At 51.8% G+C, this 19,085-nt stretch overlaps 4 protein-coding genes across 4 annotated transcripts; 3 read left to right on the top strand and 1 right to left on the bottom strand.

Moving 5' to 3' along the window:
* Window positions 1-1,794: 1,794 nt before the first annotated feature.
* SCP_0607530 (predicted protein) lies at window positions 1,795-4,679 on the top strand (the record flags this gene model as incomplete). Its single annotated transcript, XM_027759885.1, has 5 exons — window positions 1,795-2,121; window positions 2,171-3,224; window positions 3,274-3,456; window positions 3,521-3,702; window positions 3,759-4,679. The coding sequence occupies 5 exons, from the start codon at window positions 1,795-1,797 to the stop codon at window positions 4,677-4,679; spliced, it is 2,667 nt and encodes an 888-aa protein (XP_027615686.1).
* A 752-nt stretch (window positions 4,680-5,431) lies between these two features.
* SCP_0607520 (hypothetical protein) lies at window positions 5,432-8,133 on the top strand (the record flags this gene model as incomplete). Its single annotated transcript, XM_027759884.1, has 5 exons — window positions 5,432-5,692; window positions 5,744-6,767; window positions 6,829-7,005; window positions 7,067-7,254; window positions 7,312-8,133. The coding sequence occupies 5 exons, from the start codon at window positions 5,432-5,434 to the stop codon at window positions 8,131-8,133; spliced, it is 2,472 nt and encodes an 823-aa protein (XP_027615685.1).
* A 3,448-nt stretch (window positions 8,134-11,581) lies between these two features.
* On the top strand, window positions 11,582-12,363 carry SCP_0607510 (hypothetical protein; the record flags this gene model as incomplete). The annotated part of the gene is made up of 4 exons (XM_027759883.1): window positions 11,582-11,717; window positions 11,785-12,002; window positions 12,056-12,148; window positions 12,199-12,363. 4 exons carry the CDS (start codon window positions 11,582-11,584, stop codon window positions 12,361-12,363), a joined length of 612 nt encoding a protein of 203 aa, XP_027615684.1.
* A 3,091-nt stretch (window positions 12,364-15,454) lies between these two features.
* Window positions 15,455-15,754, bottom strand: SCP_0607500 (hypothetical protein; the record flags this gene model as incomplete). The annotated part of the gene is made up of 1 exon (XM_027759882.1): window positions 15,455-15,754. One exon carries the CDS (start codon window positions 15,752-15,754, stop codon window positions 15,455-15,457), a length of 300 nt encoding a protein of 99 aa, XP_027615683.1.
* Between the last annotated feature and the right edge of the window lie 3,331 nt (window positions 15,755-19,085).

Raw genomic sequence — 19,085 nt, 5'->3', positions numbered from 1 at the left:
GTCTCTGGTTAACCCAGTCAATGACAGGTTCTCTGCTGCTACAAAACCCAGAAAGATCATGTCTTGAGTGGAGAGACGCTGCAGCCCATTCGAATTTCCGACGCCGGTATCTGGCGTGTGACCGGGAGCAGCCCAAGGAGCGCTTATGCTAACAGCTTCCAGGCTCACCCCCAAGCACTCACTAAGAAAAGATCTATCATGCTGATGCATATTCAGTGTCGACAGGTCTGTGAAAACATTCTGCAGTTCAGACATCAGCTTGGAGGTTTCGTTTCCGAAATTTGTTTGCAGTTGTTTGATTCGGAGGGCAATAGCTTTGATGCCCATCTCCTTTCGCTGGTCGCTGGTCTCGTACCCAGACGGTTGTCAAATCGCACCCTACCACCGCTGACAACACGTCTGGGGCATTTTGATAGAGGCCTCCTACATTACAGTTAGCGCCCATTAGCCGCCCGAGAAGCCTCGCTTACCGGCTTCTTTAATTACGGACTTGCCTATTTTGTAGTGCTCACTTCGCGGACTCCTGCACGAGTTTTGCACTTTCTGCCCAATGACAATGTTCTGCGTACAGTGGTTATCTTGTCATGGACTTTTTGGGATAGTGGAAACCTTGTAAAACATTTATAGATGACTTCCAACTCACTCTGACCTTGGAACAACCCCGGGAGCACTCACAGTCAGCCAACTTGAGTGAAAATATCCAGAAATCTGGTAACTGATGCACTCAGGCTGATTCATTTCTTACTGTAATATTTATATTGACTACTCTAACGCAACTCCCTGCTGTTCACACTTATTTCGGAGCCAAGGTGCTCGCAGCAACTCAATCTTCGACAGAGGAAGATATTAGAGCGTCACAGCAGCTGCCTATTCCGGAAGAGACCTGGTCCACGGTCTGTCGCTTATCCAGCGCTTAATGGGCGCTAACTGTAATGTAGGAGGCCTCTATCAAAATGCCCCAGACGTGTTGTCAGCGGTGGTAGGGTGCGATTTGACAACCGTCTGGGTACGAGACCACTGGTCGCAAACGTGTGCAAGTCGACCACAGTCTTCTTATTTTGCTTCAACAGACGAAGGCTTGGCCGTCCGATCTGCGTGAGTGGTTTATCTTCTACTATACGTATATAGTTAAGCACTATCGCACGACTAGCACCGTGGGCTTAGCGCTGATACTGCCAGCAGAAGTGCCCGCTGAGTCGGCAGAAAAGTCGCAGACTCCAAAAGCCAGATATGTGAAGAGATAGCATGGCCTTGTTTCACCTCAAACTAGATATACCCAGTGCTCTCCTTGGTGCACATTCGCAGCGACTACGGTTATCTGTTCACTCCTTTACCGCAACACTGAGGAAATTCACATACTGTATTCCGATATTGCTTCCCGCGCACTCAACTTTCGATTCCAGGTCCTTCCTTCGAATGGGTGGGGAACGTAATTCTGCTGTGTGTATCTATCATCTGAGTGAGACAAAGTTTGAACAGGTCCCCGGAGATGTGGATCACGAGTAAGTTTTCTCTACACATCTCTACTTTCAGGCTATTGTACTGTACGTTGCTCAGATGAGAAATCTTATGGATTGCATGCGCCGGTATTTCGTCTTGTTATCTCACCGTGCTGATATGAGCATTCTTTTCAGTTGTTGCGTGATACGCAAAGAGACAATGCAGTTGTGGCTCATAGAGTCACTGCCATGTGACCGAGCTCGTTCATCTCCACTCACTTGGCCACTGCTGGTTCACTAGTCACTCCTTTACGTCCATCATCTCGCGGGTCAACCAACGCCAAGCAATCAAGAGATGGCGACTCCCTCCCCACCCAGTTCCAAGGAATTTCTCCCCGAACCCGTTACGCCTCATCGTCCGTCGCGGAAGGTAGTCGTGGCGGCCACACCGACCACTCGGAACGAGAATGGCGTTCAGCAATGGGGTTTCGGGTCAAAACTCGCCAATGACCGATACGAACGATATTCCCAGGAAGCAGAGCGTTATATTTTAGGCCCCATGCCTGTAGAGGACTTTTTGGATTTCTTGCCAGAGGCACCCACAAAACGGCCGAATGCTAGGAACGCATTCATTGATGTTCCAGAACGGGCAGAAAAGGAGAAGGATATCTATACACCTCTGGTATGTTTACTTGACTCCGATAGAATGGCACCGCTGAGTGAAGCTCCAGATTGCGGCGCTCAACGCCGAATTGAATGGCCGGAAACGCTGTCCTGGGTTTGTTTTCCTGGATACCTCGTCACGAGGCACCAATCATGGAAAACCTGGGTCGGTGAAGCCTGATGTGGTTTGTTATTCCACGGAGATTGTCGACTCGGTTGACACTAACAAGACGACGGACGAGCCCATCGGCGATCTTAGTTTCGCAGACTTGTATATTGAGGTAAAGGGACGACCTGAACAGGATTGTTTTACAGATCCATCACCCAACAGCGATCGCGCTGCACACAAGTTCGTCCTGAACATTACTGGTGAAAGAAAGCTCGAGCAGGCCAGGCACGATCTCGGACAGAATATCGCATACGCAGTTGATGCGTTTGCACGCCAGTACCGCACGCGGTACTTTTCGGTGTCATTATCCGGGACATTAGCTCGTCTCATCCGGTGGGACCGTGGGGGCGTGATGGTATCGGAATCGTTTGATTTGCGCAAACGACCAGAGGCACTCTGCGAGTTCTTGTGGCGATATGCGCATGCGTCGGGAGCGAAGCGCGGGTACGACTGTACCGTCGAATGTGCGACAAAAGAGGAGGAAGCGTTGTTTGAGGAGTCCATCACGCGCCACGTCAAATTACAGCTGGACCTCGAAGATATGGCGCAACTAGTTGGGAAGCAAAAGAAAGCTGCTGAAAAGGAACTGGCCGCCGGAGTGGATGAGCATTTTGAGCGAGGCACTGTGGCTGCGATCACCGTCGTTGACCAGAATTCGAGAAGGCGCCGACTGCTGGTATCTCGGCCAGTAGTCTCACCTCTTACATTGGCCAGTCGTGCCACTCGCGGGTACTGGGCGGTGGCGGCCGACGAAGAACGAGGAAGGGTTGTCTTCCTGAAGGACACATGGAGGTACACTGCGGACGGCATACGAAAAGAGGGTGATATATTGGCAGAGCTACAGGATGCTGAGGTACCGCAAACCCCGCAATTGGTCCATCATGGAGACGTCCCAGAGCAATGCCCCATCTCGGATGGCACAGATATAGAAGGAAAGCTACGTGAACAGACAGGTATGTTTTCAGAATTGCCATCTTGAATCTCCATCTAATCTACGTACAGCTTTTCAGTGCACCTTTACTCCGAGATACCAAGATGCAAAGTGGGTGTGCAAGAATGGGAAAGCTAAGATTCCAGTATTTGCTCAGGTACATTACAGGCTAGTATTAGGCACTGTGGGTTATGGTCTGCAGAGATTCAAGGGGACAAGAGAACTTCTTAGCGGTACCTACGATGCGTATCAAGGTATGTGGCCTCATTCCTATGTGTCACTGCTATTCTCTCATTTCCTTCTGCATTATTATTCAAGCTATGCTGGGCGCGTTCTACATGGACGACCAAACAAAGAGTAGGCTTCATCGCGATATCAGCCTAAGTAATATTATCCTCGTTATGGATCCGATGACGCGGATAAGGCGCGGCTACTTGATTGATTGGGAACTGTCCTGTCTTATTAACAACACAGGAGGGACTCGGGATTACAGAAGGACGGTGAGCTAACACAGTGTGTTCTAATCATGCAAGTACTCATCGACGGATCTCTGCAGGGAACATTTCAGTTCATATCACAACGCATGCTGCGCTACGAGAATGTTGCTCACACGATCCAGGACGACATGGAGTCAATCCTCTGGGTCGTACTCTATTGCAGCTTGCTGTGGTTGGATCACGATCTGCCAGTGAAAAAACTGGTCACAACGATGTCCACTATTTTCGACCAATGCAATTCATTCGAGGACGGTGAAACTACGGCTGGTGATGGCAAGGTCAGCAATCAAGTCTCCCGATTGTACACAAGCAAGATCCATTTCTCGAACCCGAAGATTCAAGAGTGGTTGAATGCAGTCATGAATTTCAACTCATCCTATGTGTTTAATTGGCCGCTGAACGCGACATTTTTCAAAGCCTGGGAGGATCCTCGAACACTCGATAGATACTGGAAGGCTTTCCTGGGCGACAACGAACTGCTTACTGCGGACAGGATATCTCGTGTATTGCCTCTGAAGCAAGCACCTCGGAACGACCCAGGCAGAGCGACGCCGCACCCCGCGACTAGGACAATGTCTACCCTTCCTATCCATGACTTTACCATGCCCCGGATGTCAGCATTGCAATTGGGATCAATTCGATCTGGGGTGAAGCGAAAGGCAGAAGGCATACCCTCCGATGCTGGCCTCCCAGAGCTGAAGCGCAGCTTTGTGTCAGGATTTAGCGGCTTCAACGCTGGCCCTGTGACCCGAGGAGCCGCGGCAAGGGCCCAAGCACAGTCATTCGCACCTAACGGACTTGTGGCACGAGCGAGGGCAAGACGAATGCTCAGCAACGTAGAGTCAAGCAGCTCTAGTATGCAGAGACAGCATGCTGGCGCTGCCTCTTCGAGCCGGCGTGCAGGCTCTACGCAAACACTGGAGAGGGGCGCTCATTTCAAGCAAAGTTTCGGAGCAGGTGGCGCGAGAACAAGGAAGTGACTTATGTCTTGGTAATGCATGTTCTACGGAGTCGCACCTTCCAAACTGTATGCATAATCCGTATGTATGATTGTAGCGTGAATCAGAATTTATATTATTGCTATATGCACAAGGCGCGATTTGTCGCATTACTTGAAGCTTGAAGCCTGAGCGCTGAGCTAATGCGTTACAAGTATGAAGTTCGCTCAACTGTCAGAGGATTTGCGCTATGTAGGACCGAACTAACCCAAACGCCTGAACAATACGTAATCCGGTGGCGACTCATCTATCGTGTGTGGGCCTGAAGTCGGCGAGGAACCGCGAATTATGCGAAGGTGACGGTGGGCAGCTGGAGCCTGTAATACCAGATTTCACGCAGCGATCAACAGGTGAGCATACTACTAGTAATAAGCCGTGGTTGTCCCGCTCCGAGAGCATTGTATAGTAGGTCGCCACAAGAAATCAAATGTTATGGGGGTGATGTTCTTGCAACGAATATAAATACGGGTGGCCAAAAGCTAGTTGACAGGACAGAGCTTCGATGATACATTACCGAAACACAACTTTTCCGAGAATTTCGGTCACGCACGGTGGGCACGTGACCGTGGCGCGGTGACAGTGGCACAGTGACCATGGCGCGGTGACAACGGTGGCGGCGGTTGAAAGACCACAACAACATCGCTTCTCCTTCAACCGACTACTTCATCCTCGCTGGCTCTTCAAATCTAACCCTTCTCGGTTATACTACCTGCCGTTTCGCGAATATTTCCATTATGGCCACACCGCTCGCCAGGAACGACCCGGAATACGAAGTGTGGCAACAGCAGCATGAGGACTTCGACTCCAAGGATGCCAAAAGGCGCTACCACCAGTATGCAAATTCCGCCAAGACACACATTCTTGGCCCAATGCCTGTCGACGAATTTCTGGAGTTCTTACCTGAGACAGATACCTCCATGATGCCGCGTACCACCGATGCTTTCAAAAGGGTCCCGACAGAGGCGAGAACAGAACAACAAATCTATAAACCACTGGTCAGTTGACTGTTCTGCTAAGTACAACTTGGTTTTCTGATAGACCAGCAGATTAATGCATTGAATGGCACGAAAGCGGGCGCTAGGAAATCTCGGCCTCGGTGTCCTGGATTCACGTTCAAGGAGACTTCTATGTCTAGCGTTGATCGCGGGGAGATTGGGTCAACGAACGCCCATGTCTGCTGTTATTCCGAAGACGTTAACGATGCTCACTTGGCGTTGGTAGCCTCTCTTGGTTGCGCTGATTTGCACATCGAAGTACAGCGACATCCCACTTTCGACCCCTTCACGGATCCAGCTCCCGATGCTGATCGCTCCTCACACAACTTCACTCTCAACACTGTTGACGACCGTACTCACAAGCACGCCGAAGAAGCACTGGGTAGGAACGTTGTATGCGTAATCGAAGCGTGTGCTCGTCAACACCGCGCTTTCTACTTCTCGATTTCGTTGGCCGGGTCTCGTGCTCGCCTCATACGGTGGGACCGCTGCGGAGCCATCGTTTCAGAATCATTCGACATTCGTGCTCAGCCCGAACCGCTTTGCGAGTTCTTGTGGCGATATGCCCACGCTTCAAAATCGCAGCGCGGCTACGATGTGTCCGTCGAACCTGCGACTCGAGACGAGGAGGAACTCTTCAGAGAGTCCATCAAATGCCACGTCAAACTCCAGCTGGATCTCGACGGGGAAGACTTGGTCGCTGCGATGGAGGAGCACTACCAGCCTGGCGTCGTTGTTGCGGTCAACATGGTCGACGAGGGCTCTCCGGGGCATGTGGCGCGCCGACTACTCATCTCTCGGCCGGTGGTGTCACCCCTCTCACTGACAGGCCGAGGAACGAGGGGTTACTGGGCGGTCACCGCCGATGGCCCAAGAGGTGAGATGGTGTTCTTGAAGGATACGTGGCGATACAACGGCGGTGGACAACAAAAGGAGGGTGATATCTTGGCGGATTTGCAGGGTGCTAGGGTGCCGAATATTCCGCGGTTAATCTCTCACGGAGATGTCCTAGAGCGGTTGCCCATCGTGAATGGGATGGACGAAGACATGGAGGACGGCGACGTCGAAGAGCTATGTGAGTTTTCACATATTGTTGACCTCTATTCGTGTGTGATACGCTGACGACCAACATACAGCTCTGCAGCGCACGCTGACCGATCGCTTTCAGCAAGCGCACTGGGTTTGCAAGCGTGAACAAATTCCGCAGCTTCCGCTCGTACATTACCGATTAGTGTTGGGCACCGTTGGTTATGGGCTGCAGCGCTTCCAAGGCACGCAAGAGCTTCTTCGGGGGACGTTCGACGCGTACCAAGGTGTGCATAATAATCACCTTGACTGCTATGCAACTCCTCACTTTCTTCTCCATGTCCGAAGCTATTTTGGGAGCTTTCAACCTGGAGGATGTCACGAAACGTAGGTTGCACCGTGACGTCAGTCTAGGCAACATCATCCTCTTCAGGGATCCGAAAGCAACGGATACGAAGAGGTATGGCTATCTGATTGATTGGGAGCTGTCGTGTTTGGTGACAGATGAGGGTGAGGCTTGCGAACACACAAAAGCGGTGAGATTTATGCTGATCTGAATCACCATATGAACGCCTGCTAACGAGCATTGGTAGGGCACCTTGCAATTTATGTCGCAACGCATACTGAGCCATGATAATGTGGCTCACACGATCCAGGACGACATGGAGTCTATCCTCTGGGTCGTACTGTACTGCAGTTTGCGATGGTTGGATCACGATTTGCCTTTGGAAAAGTTGGCCAAGAAGATGGTCTACATTTTTGACCAATGCGTTGTCTACGACCATGGCAATTTCGTGGGTGGCGATGCCAAGCTCCGCAATCAGTTGGATCGGGGTTACACGAGCAACATTCATTTTTCAAATCCGGCGATTCAGCAATGGCTCGACGAAGTCATGAAATTTAACTCGTCCGCCGCGTTTCCTCACCTTTGGGACGAAGCGTGTGCGGAGGTCTGGAAGGATCCCACGAAGTTTAACGCATTTTGGCGGGACTTCCTCAGAGATCATGCGATTTCCGACAGCGATAGAGTCTCGCGAAAGTTAACTCGACCTGACGACAAAAGGTACCATTGGTCATCATCAACCATTTCGTCTACCTCTGCAACCGAGCATCCCGCACCTGCGGCATTGCCTTCACGGAAGAGAAAGGCGGTCGACGAGCCCCTTGGTGCGGAACCAGAGAAGACGGCCAGCTCCCGAGTACCCACAGTGCCTCGTGGAGCTTACACAGGACCTATCACGCGCTCGATGGCGAAGCGGAGACAGATCGAAGGCCAAGGACAGGGCGTCGCAGTGGGTGGCTCGGATCTGCCGATACAGCCTCAGTGGAGCCCTCGACGTTTGAGGCCTCGTCCAGCGAAGGTCGACAATACGAGCCTTGCGCGACATGGTCGCAAGGTTCGCCGGTCGAAATGAGCATTTGTGTCCTTGCAGGTCATTCCATTATTTTCCGCACTACTGTGTCGCGTTACTTTCTCGTACTCTCCATGCTGCATCAGAGGACTGCTCCACTATCTACGAGTCCCCAGCAATCTCTACATTATATATATTCAATAACTTATATTGTCGTTCCTGATCGCCTTGTCTTCTTTTCTTTTCAATTTCAACGAGTAATATCCTACGCGTATATAGTCAATTCTCCATAAAATGTGCATTTTGTGACTACTACTAGCATTCATGCATACGAGGGCAGTACGCCTTGAGACTAACGGCCTCCTACCGAACGCGGTGTTTTACTCGAGCGACGAGCAGCCCTTTTGAGTCGGATCAAGTGCAGAGGAAGGTGGAAAGTCGGACCCAGTGTACGTACATATCTGTGCGCCTCGGCTGGCCAATGAACCCACACAGATTGGACTCGCAGTGCTTCGTCCTAACGTCATCAACCCGAAGTCAGGTACGCCGAAGACGGGGACCGAGACAGCTTGCGCAACCATAAGTACCACGACCACTTCCATTTATTCTCCGGCATGTGACGCTTCCTCTTCGGCTCTCGCCGTGGCATATCAGATATTGTACGACGTTCGATGCGCCCGGGGCACGCGTGCCTCTATCGAGGACATTGGGGTGGTCTGTCGAGTACCATTCGACCACCGTTCACGGAGACCATGCCGCTTTCACTGCGAAGCTTTTGAAGAGGTGATGTTTCTCTGGACCGCTGCGCTTGAGGCAATCACCACACCAAAGGTAGGTGACATTTCAACATCCAGAATCAGAATACTGGCGAGCACCATCATGGCCTGAAGTGGATACGAGGGCAGTGTTTTACGACGATCCACCGAAAGCGGAAGTCGTATTGGTATATCTGCCCAACGTTAATGAACCCACGCTTATTGGACACGGTCCTCCAATCGCAGCTCTTCTCTCTCTGCATAGCGTCTTCCTCCATTCTGCTTGGGCTATAATACATTCAAGAAGTCAGGTACACCGAAGACGTAGAATGCGCGCTAGGTAAACATACCACGACCGACTCCCTCTCTGTTGGCTTATCTCTAGGACTGCCCCTTTTCTCTCAACTTTCAATTCTTCCATGCTCGTCGATGTGGTCTATCTATATCTATAATATAACAACGTCGGATAGACGCGCAGGGGCGACGCACCTTTATTGAAGACGTTGGGGGTGGGTTCAGGCACCGTTAGACACGCATTCGCAGAGACAAAGCAGCTATTATGCAGTGGTAGTGTTCCTCCAGGCTGCTGCTCGAGGCAGTTATCGCTCCAGAGGGGTCATGAAGCACTGGCAGTCGAGCGTGCGGGATGGAGATTCGAGGCCGGTGGTTCATGGTAGGTTTGAATTTGAACAACCAGCAGCATATGTAGATGTCCACATTTCGAACTGCTGCTGCGTGCCGCCTCGAGACCTCATGAATTGTGAATTGTGCCAGTCCGTTCTTGACATGCAACCATTGTTCGTCGGGCGTATGTACATCGCCCACGCCGAGCAGTACCATTTCTGAGGAGAGTCAATTCAGGGTAACGTTTCGTTCTGGAATAAACTGGAAATTATTTCCTGCGTCGCACGTTGAGAACGATCGTCAGTGCGAGTTCGGACGCGCCACAGTCAGGTACAGAATCCAATCTTAGGAACGCGTCGGCGTCGCATCTTTCACTTCTGGTCAAATCAAGGCCTTGGGATATGTCTGCTCAGCCAGGCCATTACGGCAGCAAAGCTGGTCCAGTCTAAAGCTAGTACAGGGGAGGCTGGGTAGAAAACGCAGCGGGCTCACCATTAGCCAACTTCCCATTGGATCCCGACAGCAGCGCTCTGGCGGAACCGTCTTCGATCGTGCCCGCGCAAACGCGCTGGACTCAATTTTTCTCATCCGTGGCCCTGGGGTACTAACATGGTCGATCGCCCTATCGTAGCGGGTCCTGCAGCATCCAGTGAGATATAAAACACCTCCAGCATCGTCGGAGGCTCTCCACCACCCACTCACCCAACCGAGCCACACACCTAGTCTTCTACTACCACCACCAGCTTCAAGTTTACCATGGTGAGCAAGCCACTGCACGCGCCCCGTACCTTACTGACTATTCCGATGCAGCCCGAGCAGCCCCCTTCCAACGTCAAGTGTGCGTCCGCCGCCTCTGGCGTCGGAGCATGTTCCTACCCGAGCTGCGCGTGCGGCGAGGCCCCGAAGGCTTAGTGCCCCATCACCCTTCTTCGCGTGTCGCTGGAGTGGGCATTCATTAAATGTGCGAAGCGAAGGTATGAGGTCGGAAGCAGCAGTTGAAGTCGTTGAGCGAAGGGACATCGAGATTGATGTTTGTGTAAAGGAGAATCCAAGTTCATCGATTTAATTTGCGAACAAGGCAGAGTTCGGATGCAGCAGTCGTCGGTTAAAGGGCCGCCGAGTTTTGATGTTTGTGTACAAGAGAATCCAGGAGGCCTCGTGACGCTGTGGACTTGGATATGTTCGAGCCGGTGGAAAGCTGGGATATCCACGTTTTGAGCAAGTACTAGTTGGCCAGCTCGCAAGCTTCACCCTGTTCCCCCTCCGCACCTCTGGTATTTCCGCAGAGCTCGAACAGGAACGTCAGCGGGAGACCGCGCTCGCGACCGCTGTGCGCCGCGCACGTAGTATCCGAGGGAGCCCAAGCGTGGAACTCAAGTTTCACCCACTAAGAAAAAGAACAGGAAAAGGAAAAAGCTATGTCCACGCGAAGGAGACGAGAGCCTGAGATGTGCACTGGCTGTACACCATGAGCGAGGGAAACTCGTTTATATCGGCGAGCACACCGCCAGAAGGAGGAAATAGGAGGGACGTCTCTGCCCCGCTCGCACCCTCATACCGAGTCAAACGCGAGCTCAGACACAGGACACAGGAAATCGGAAACTGAGACGGGGAAATGAGGTTGATCGAATCGGGAAGGAGATCTCAGTGCACGTGCTCTGATGCGCCACAGAATCAGGTACGTCGCGTAAAACACAGCAGACTCAAGACTCCTATGTACATTCTATCTCAAACGAGTCGCCTTGCCACTCACGAGCAAGACTCAGTGCCTTTTTCCTTTCACTATCATGCCCAAGCCTCAACTTCCTCCAGCACCGTCTACCGATGAATTTGGACCGACACTATATCTTTATCCCAAAGCGGACAGGCCCTTATTGTTCCTTGCGCGTGTAGTTAATCGATTGTGGAACGGGAGCTTTGACACGGTTTTGTCTCATTTATCAGTGTAGCTGTAGTGTAAGCACTGGTAATGTTTATTCAGTGTCATTAACGCGGACAATGTGTACCCGTCGGCACGCGACAGGCGCTTATTGGTCCGTCACGAATGCATGTGCGTGTGACGTTCGTGTCATTTCCGCGCTACAGCCTAGTCACGGTGCAGGTAAGTACTTGGAGGGCAGCACTGACTGTGTATGGTCATGGCTCCCGTCCACTTGCCACCTCCGAATGCCGCTCACATCTCACTACCAGCACAAGCTTCCGACCCTCCTACTCTGGCAGATCTCACGAACGCCTCTCGCTATTATGATAAACTGTCGGAGAATAAACGTGCGTGGCTGGTTTCACCGGCAAGGCATCCTCTGAGGTTGTTGATCTAATGCGCGAACACACGTAGGAATGAGCACGAGCTCTCGTAGGGTGACTGACAATGATCTCGGCCAGGCGTTGCTATATGTCCACAAGCTTTGCGATCGATCCGGGCGCCAGGGAGATGATGCGATTCCGACGGCGGGTATAATCCGAGATATTATCAGGGACTCATTAGCTCCTCTGAGGGAGAGAGTTGATATGCTGATGGAGAAAGTTGATACACTGCTCGAAATTTCGTCTCAGGTAAGTTATCGTCAACCGTTCCAGTATCGCGTGACGGTTATGGTATGTCGTAGGCCTACAACGCCGGTTGTGGATCGGGCGAATATCGCAACTACAAAGTCATCCCTTTCAGGAACGTCGATGGAGAGGTGGAACAGCCTGAGGAGGTTTGTGGGATCCTTCTTCTCTGACGCGCAGTGCTGACGAGCCCCCTCAGCACGATCTACCACTTTTGACAACGAGCACGGCGATCAATGATCTCAGCAACGATCAGCTGAATGAATATATGGACCGCTACCGTATCCAGCGTGCGGCAAATCTCTCGCGAGAGTCGAAGCTCAGGCGCCTCAGAGCATTTGTTGGTTGTACTGTGGACGTATGAGCCTGGTTGGGTATGGGAGGCTGTGTCTTGTAAGTTAGGAAATGTAAGTTGCCTGTGCATTGGAATGCTGTACTAGACCATGGGATTCTCATTTGTTGTTCGCTCGTCGCTCACTTTTCAATATGCACCTGCATTTGCTTTCGTACCAAACTTTGGTACACCACTTGAGTCGTGATCTCGTCCGTTGGTGACTGGGACCATACAGCCTTTTTTCTAACCACTCTCTGCGCACGTGTCAGCTGGCGAAGCCACTCGCGGGGTATGGAGCTTGAAACCTTGTGATGGCACAATTGAGATGGTATGTTCTGTGCTGCGTCCGTCCAAATCTGACTCCTAGCTGGCCATCTCTCCTTCTACGCGTCTTTCCTCGTTCTCTGATCGGCTGCCCAATTTGCTGCAGCCACTGAACCAACTTGGACTCGATTGTTGCCATCGAAGGCTATTGACGGGTTCGTCTCTTCTCGTCCGAGAGCCCTTGGAAAAATTCACATCAACGATGGTGTAAGTGTGCGTGATTATCACGGTGAGCAATCCCAGTACCCTCTTTGTTCCCCTCAACCCCATCCAACTCTATACGGCACACCTGCAGAGTCTCTGTCGTGCGAGCCCCCACCCTCTCATCGACGTGCACTGCTTACTGATGCACCTGCGAGCATCTGGAAGGCACTTCTTCAATGGTTGTTCGAGGAGAACGCTTGAATTCCAATCGCGCAGGATACTTGATATATTGCTTGAAATCAGAGGATCTGTGATGAAGAGAGCGAAGTGTGTTTTTCCGCTCCACAAGTCTCTTTCCTCTCATTGCTGTGGCAAAATCTTGACAGTCATGCAGAGTCTTAGGTGCGTGTTGAGAAATATTGGATGAGATATCTCTATGGTCTGAGGTGGGCCGTACAGGTAATTAAACTTGCACGCTATGCCTGATTTTCAAGGGTCGTCTGTGGATCTGAAGGTTCGGGAATTGTGAGTAGATTTGTTTCCGCGTTCGATCTTGCTAAATCTTACGCGCCCTATGCTACAACTCCTAGGTTTATGAAAACGTTTTTATTTACACTCGGACGGCCGTTTAGCAAGCGTCCCACGAAGGTCTCGTATGCTCTCTGGATATGCATGGGGCTAGCTAGGCACTTTGTGTTCTCTACATTTTCGTACGCATTACTAAGTGTCCTGCTTCCCCCGTTCTCCAGACAAGAATTCATGTCAACCTTTTATATGTAATGTTGCTTTGCGATAGACTACGTCTCTTTCGCTCTGCAGTACGTACGACGAATATGTTTTTTTCTGATAGTCTCTCTACGCATTTGTGTAGCTGACGGTTCTTCTTTATCAAGGAGTCAACCAGAATAACCACCAGATAGCGCCACTGGATGACCGAAAGCCTGAATGGATTGAGCGGCATTATGGTGCGCGGAGACACGATGAAGACTAGGTCGCACTCCTTGGATTTTGCTATCTGCGACGTCTTCAGCTCGTCCTGGACACGCTTGGTATCTGGGACGCTCTTTCGCTGACACGTCTCTGGCCATCTTCGCTGCGCTCACTCTGGAATTAGTGTTACTATCCCTGCAACGTTTCGAACCCACATTCATTTCACAGACCATTCAAAGCGCAAAGACTCTCGGGCTATCCTCGTTGCGCTCACCCTTGAGATCGTGTCACTATCCGTCGCAGCGTTTCGGATCCAGCTCCGTTTCGCTGACATTTCAAATCTGAACGACTTGAGGGTTGGGATCGGCTCGATCATGGGTACACTCTTCGACGATGTAGGCCCATTGCCCGAGCTCTTACACACGGTGCCGCAGCCGCTCCTGGAGAAGGGGGAGCTGGCCGCTCTCCGCACCCGGCAGGAATAAGCACACTGACCTGGAGATCGACAGATTTTTCCAAGTGCGCGCAGATCACAACGTAGCTCGACCTCTCGATCATGAAACTCTGATTTTCTTTTATACAAACAACAAATCTACGCGCTCCTTCAACGACTGCAGCCACATCCGAACTTCCTCCGAATATCATACATCCTGCAAATCTCTCCTCGCACGCGACTCACTCAACACGTACTCCTCCACGGACGTCACGACGCGAAGGCATCTAAGCCTTGGGGGCCTCGCCGCAGGCACAGTTGGGGTAGGAGCAAGCTCCGACACCGGAGGCGGCTGCGGCGCACTTGACGCTGGAGGGGGGCTGCTCGGGCTGTAAGAAAAATTCGCAAAAATCAGATGATGTGTATGTGAGTCGCCGTAGATAGCTGCGCACCATGGTAAGTTTTGGTTGAAGCTGGGTGTGGTATGAAGTTGGGTGTGGTGGTTGGCTGGCTCGGTGAGCTGGTGATGGAGAGTCTGAGGCGAGGTCTGCAGGCCTTTTATCTCTGGCTTGACGACCACGGCGATGTCCGATGAGCTTCCGGCCCGTCCCTGTTATCTACCCGTTATCTTGCGCCGCGGAAGGAGATAGCGAATCCAGTTCAGCGCATTTGCTCAAACATGATCGTGCCGCCGAATCTGCAAACGATCTCAGGATACAGTCAGGACCTCCACGTTCAGAGCATTGGAGTTTCTACCGTCAGAACCCAATAGGAACTCAGCTAATGGTGGTCACGCTGCGTTCATCGCACGTAGGGTCCACGCATCTTCACGCCTAACGCAACTGGAGGTATTCTGAATGCACGGACAGTGCTACTAGCGTTAGAAGGCCCAGCTTCTGTGACGTTATCCCCTTGGCAGACATATACCAAGCACTCTATTCGACAGGTCATGTGGTGGTACGATTGAGGCCTACTGAGTACTGAGTGCCGAATATTGAATACTGAGCACTATAGTCCCATCGAGAGGCTCGGCGGTAGCATGAGTGTACGAAATAATATAATGTTTCCATCAGACTCCGCAGCTGACCGTGGCGCGTTCGAGCTGACAATCCTTCTTGCCTAGAAGACCCAAGTGTAACACAGACGGAAAGAGTTGCATAGGCTGAAATCAAAAAGATCAACGCTGCCCGAGAATGGTCAAATAGCTAATAGAGCTGTACGAATGATGAGCGCTGAGCATGAAATAGAAAGACTGATAACGATGGTTTTCACGCAGACTCAAGGCTCACCTCAGAGAAGTGGTGACAGCTGGTCGACAGCTGCCTCCTCTAGCCTGACACTAGCCTGATACCCCAGAGCGACTGACGAATGATCAAGCGCCAGTCTGTCCTCACTATTCATTTTGGGCGGGGACAACGCTCGCAGCTTTCTCAGCGGCATTGTTCCAGAATCAGCGAGGCTTGTCACGCGTAGAAGGTTCTTGAGGAGCACCGCCTCCAGCCTTTGTTCTAAACCGCCCAAACGACAATCGCGCATAGCTTCCACCAACTGCAAAGACGAGGCACTGGTCGACCGCCTGATATCGCCCATGCGCACTCACCGCTGCCACATGGCATGTCTAACGTCGCCCGGTGTCACTAGGTACGAGGATGAGCGCGGATGGGATGCCAGTGGTCGTCAAATGCCGAGCAAGATAAGATAAGTCGAGACAGGTGGACATAGTCAGGGGTACGCACCGCCTGACGCCCAAGTTATCTTACACATTCGAAGTCTTCTGCGGGCCTGACTTCACGTTGAATATGGTCGGCCGGTGAGCAAGACCATGCAAAGGGGAACAACTACTCAACTGTGCAACGCCCAATCGGTACGGATTCATTCCACAAACAAGACAGGCCAGCTGGTCCTGAGTTCCGTTTCAGGCGGTCCTTTCGCGCGAAGTAAATCGAGACCATTCTGCTGGATACCGACTGCTCCCGTCGAGAGCATTCTTGTTCTTCTTGATCATGAGGTATTGCCATCTTCTTCTGTGTCAATTGGACAGCATCTTCTAGCTAAAGGATGGTGTTCTACTGAGGCTGGAGCATCAGCATTCCGTCATGAAGTTGTAAAGTCTCAGAAAACCTGCGCGCTGATCAGTGAGGTGATGATATCAGATAGCACAGGCAACATATAGACAGAGATAACATGACGAAGAATGGAAGAGTAAGCAGCATCATGATCAAGAACCTTGCGAACAGCGAACCCTGACGAACCTTGGAGTTTGAATTTTTGAACATGCGACATCCAGGAAGCTCTTCCAATATAATAAAACAGAGGTCAGGTGCCGCAGCTCGGACGCTGTAATGACGATCTGTTTCTCAGGCTAGATTCGCCAGACCCACCAGTAAGTAACCGACAGAAGCTGCGATAGCGACGGCCCAATACCAAGTTCATTCTGTGCACGTCGCTTCAAGAATACCTGCACTCGGTTCAAATGCGGTCTCAATTCGACCGCTGGAGGAAGAGTGGAGGAGTTGGGTGAAGCGCAAGGACACGATGCACCGTGACGATTGTCGTGGTGTGGGGCTGAATTCCTCTGCAGCGAAGAAGACAGACTCCAAGAGAAGAAAAAATCACAATGTGCGTGTAAGGCTCCAGCGTGACACACTTGGCCCACGCTGCCCTAGAACATCTCAGCGAGACCATTAGCTGACAGCTTATTGGGCCCTTACAAGACCCATTATGAACGTAGAGGCACCGACCTTCCGCGAGATCGTTTGCAGATTTCAGCACAGCTTGATGCGTTACGATCACGATTGTGCAAATGCGCTGGACTCGATTTGCTATCTCGAAGTGCGGCCCAACGTCTCCTAACGTGGTAGATCGCCGCATGATAACGGGTACCCCGGCTGGAGGCTCATCGGATATCGCCTACGGCACGAAGCTTCCAGCAGGTATAAAAGACCTGCGAATCGACTGAGGCTCTCCATCACCAGCCTACACAACCAGCCAAACCCCCACAGCCTTCTATCACCCCCTCGAATAAAACCTATCATGGTGCGCGGCGGTTAACAGTGGCTGAGACGGATTTTAGCTGACGTTCTGATTTTTCTTACAGCCCGAGCAGCCCCCCTCCAACGTTAAGTGCGCTGCCGCCGCCTCCGGCGTCGGAGCTTGCTCCTACCCCAACTGCGCCTGCGGCGAGGCCCCCAAGGCTTAGACGCCTATCATCCCTTTTCGCGTCGCCGAAGCTGTGCCAGTGTGGAAGGTTTGCGCGTTGACGGAGTTGTTCGTGAGGCGAGCTTTGCAGGATGTACGCTGATCGGATGCAGTTGAAGTTAGAGTTGTTGGAGGATCGCGAAGTTTTGTGTTTTTATAAAAATTGAAAATCCAAGTTGTTGTATGAGGAAGCTACGTGATTTGGCGCAGCGATCGGCAAAGAGAAATGCGAAAAGCGATATTGTTTCTATCTGCGCTCTCGAGGGGTAGAGGACATTTCAAATGTTAAAAGCGGAGAGCGAACCTTCAGACGCGCCAGCTGCCCCATCTACAGGGAAGGCCTCGGCATCGCCGTCCTGATTTTGAGGAGCTTGAGCGGCAGGGACCGCATCACTGAGGGCAGTACGTAGATGGTTGACCTCTTCGCGGCGGATTGCGAACCGCAGATCATTCAGCCTGGACTTGGTCGGACGGTGATGATGGACCTGAGATGCTGGCGGAATTCGCGCACGAGTACAACGTGAGTTTCAGAATCCCCTAGAACAAGGTGACTGGAGACTCCTTCTCGGAATGGGCTGCGTATCCTGCGTGAGGTGGACATACCACAGACAGGAATATCCACAGGGTATTGCAGCAACTCAGAGGTCTTCAGGCATAACGCAGAACCAGGCCCACGTCGGACGCCGCAGACCCGCAAGCATACATATGGCGGGGGGCCACAAATTACAGGGCTAAATTCTGGTGACCCCCTGGGCAAGTATCTTGTGTCCTAACGAACAGAAGAGAAGCATCGTTCCACCACAACTGTCGAATCAAGTATTTGCTCATCATGGCACCAAAGCCGCACCTTCTAGTGGCACTGGGCATCTCGAACATCTCCGATGCACGGCGGAGGCGCGAAGAAGAGTGGAACTTGCAGGGTCGATAAGGGTCCATGCGTCCACTCTTGTGACATCAGAGATAGTCCTGAAACAAAGAATGACGGCAGGGAACGTACAGTGTTAGATACAATTTGAACTTGTGACATACGCACATGCAGTTTGTACCTCCGCGCAGGTACCTCGTGGATGGCAGGATGGCCGGTCATGACTGGTGCCGATGATAAGCAAGAACGCACTTGCGTCCACGCGTTCTGCGTGTTAGAGGAGGGGAGAAGTGACACCGTATGGCCTAGCAGCAGTTGGTCTCAGGTTGTAGAGCGCTCTTCGCCATGGGTCTCAGTCGGATTCCCTAGGCATACACATTCATTTCATAACCTGATTCGTGCGTTACGTATGATTCCATGAACATCGCATGAACATCCTTACCGTCAGCGACCACGCAGCGAACTCGACGTCAGGAGCCAGTCTGCTGCTGTTCCTACGTTATTAATCTGCTCAGCCAGGCCTCTTCGAGTCGCAGACGGGTATCCTATCTGGTCACGGTATCGGGAGGCTCCCCGACGGTTGCAATAGTTCGTCCGTGAAGTAGTTTTGTCCCGTGCAGGGGCAGACCTGCGGAGGTGAGACGAGTCAGTCGTCGGTTGCTGCCACCCGATTGGATGCAATAGGTTTACTTCAAGCCAACCTTTGAGATTTGTTCGCTATTCTTATCGGTGTTAGCTGCAGACTTGCGTTACGCCACTACACGATGCACGCTGTCAGATCCTGGAAAACTCAAAATTTCGTCTATGGTCCGCGACAAAGTCAGACGAAGTCGGCCTTGCAGCGGTGCGGTATTACTG

This window comes from Sparassis crispa, assembly GCF_003851025.1.
Source record: "Sparassis crispa DNA, contig_000005F, whole genome shotgun sequence".
NCBI lineage: Eukaryota > Fungi > Basidiomycota > Agaricomycetes > Polyporales > Sparassidaceae > Sparassis > Sparassis crispa.
The sequence above is the reverse complement of the archived record's forward strand: the minus strand, read 5'-3'. Positions and strand labels throughout refer to the sequence as shown.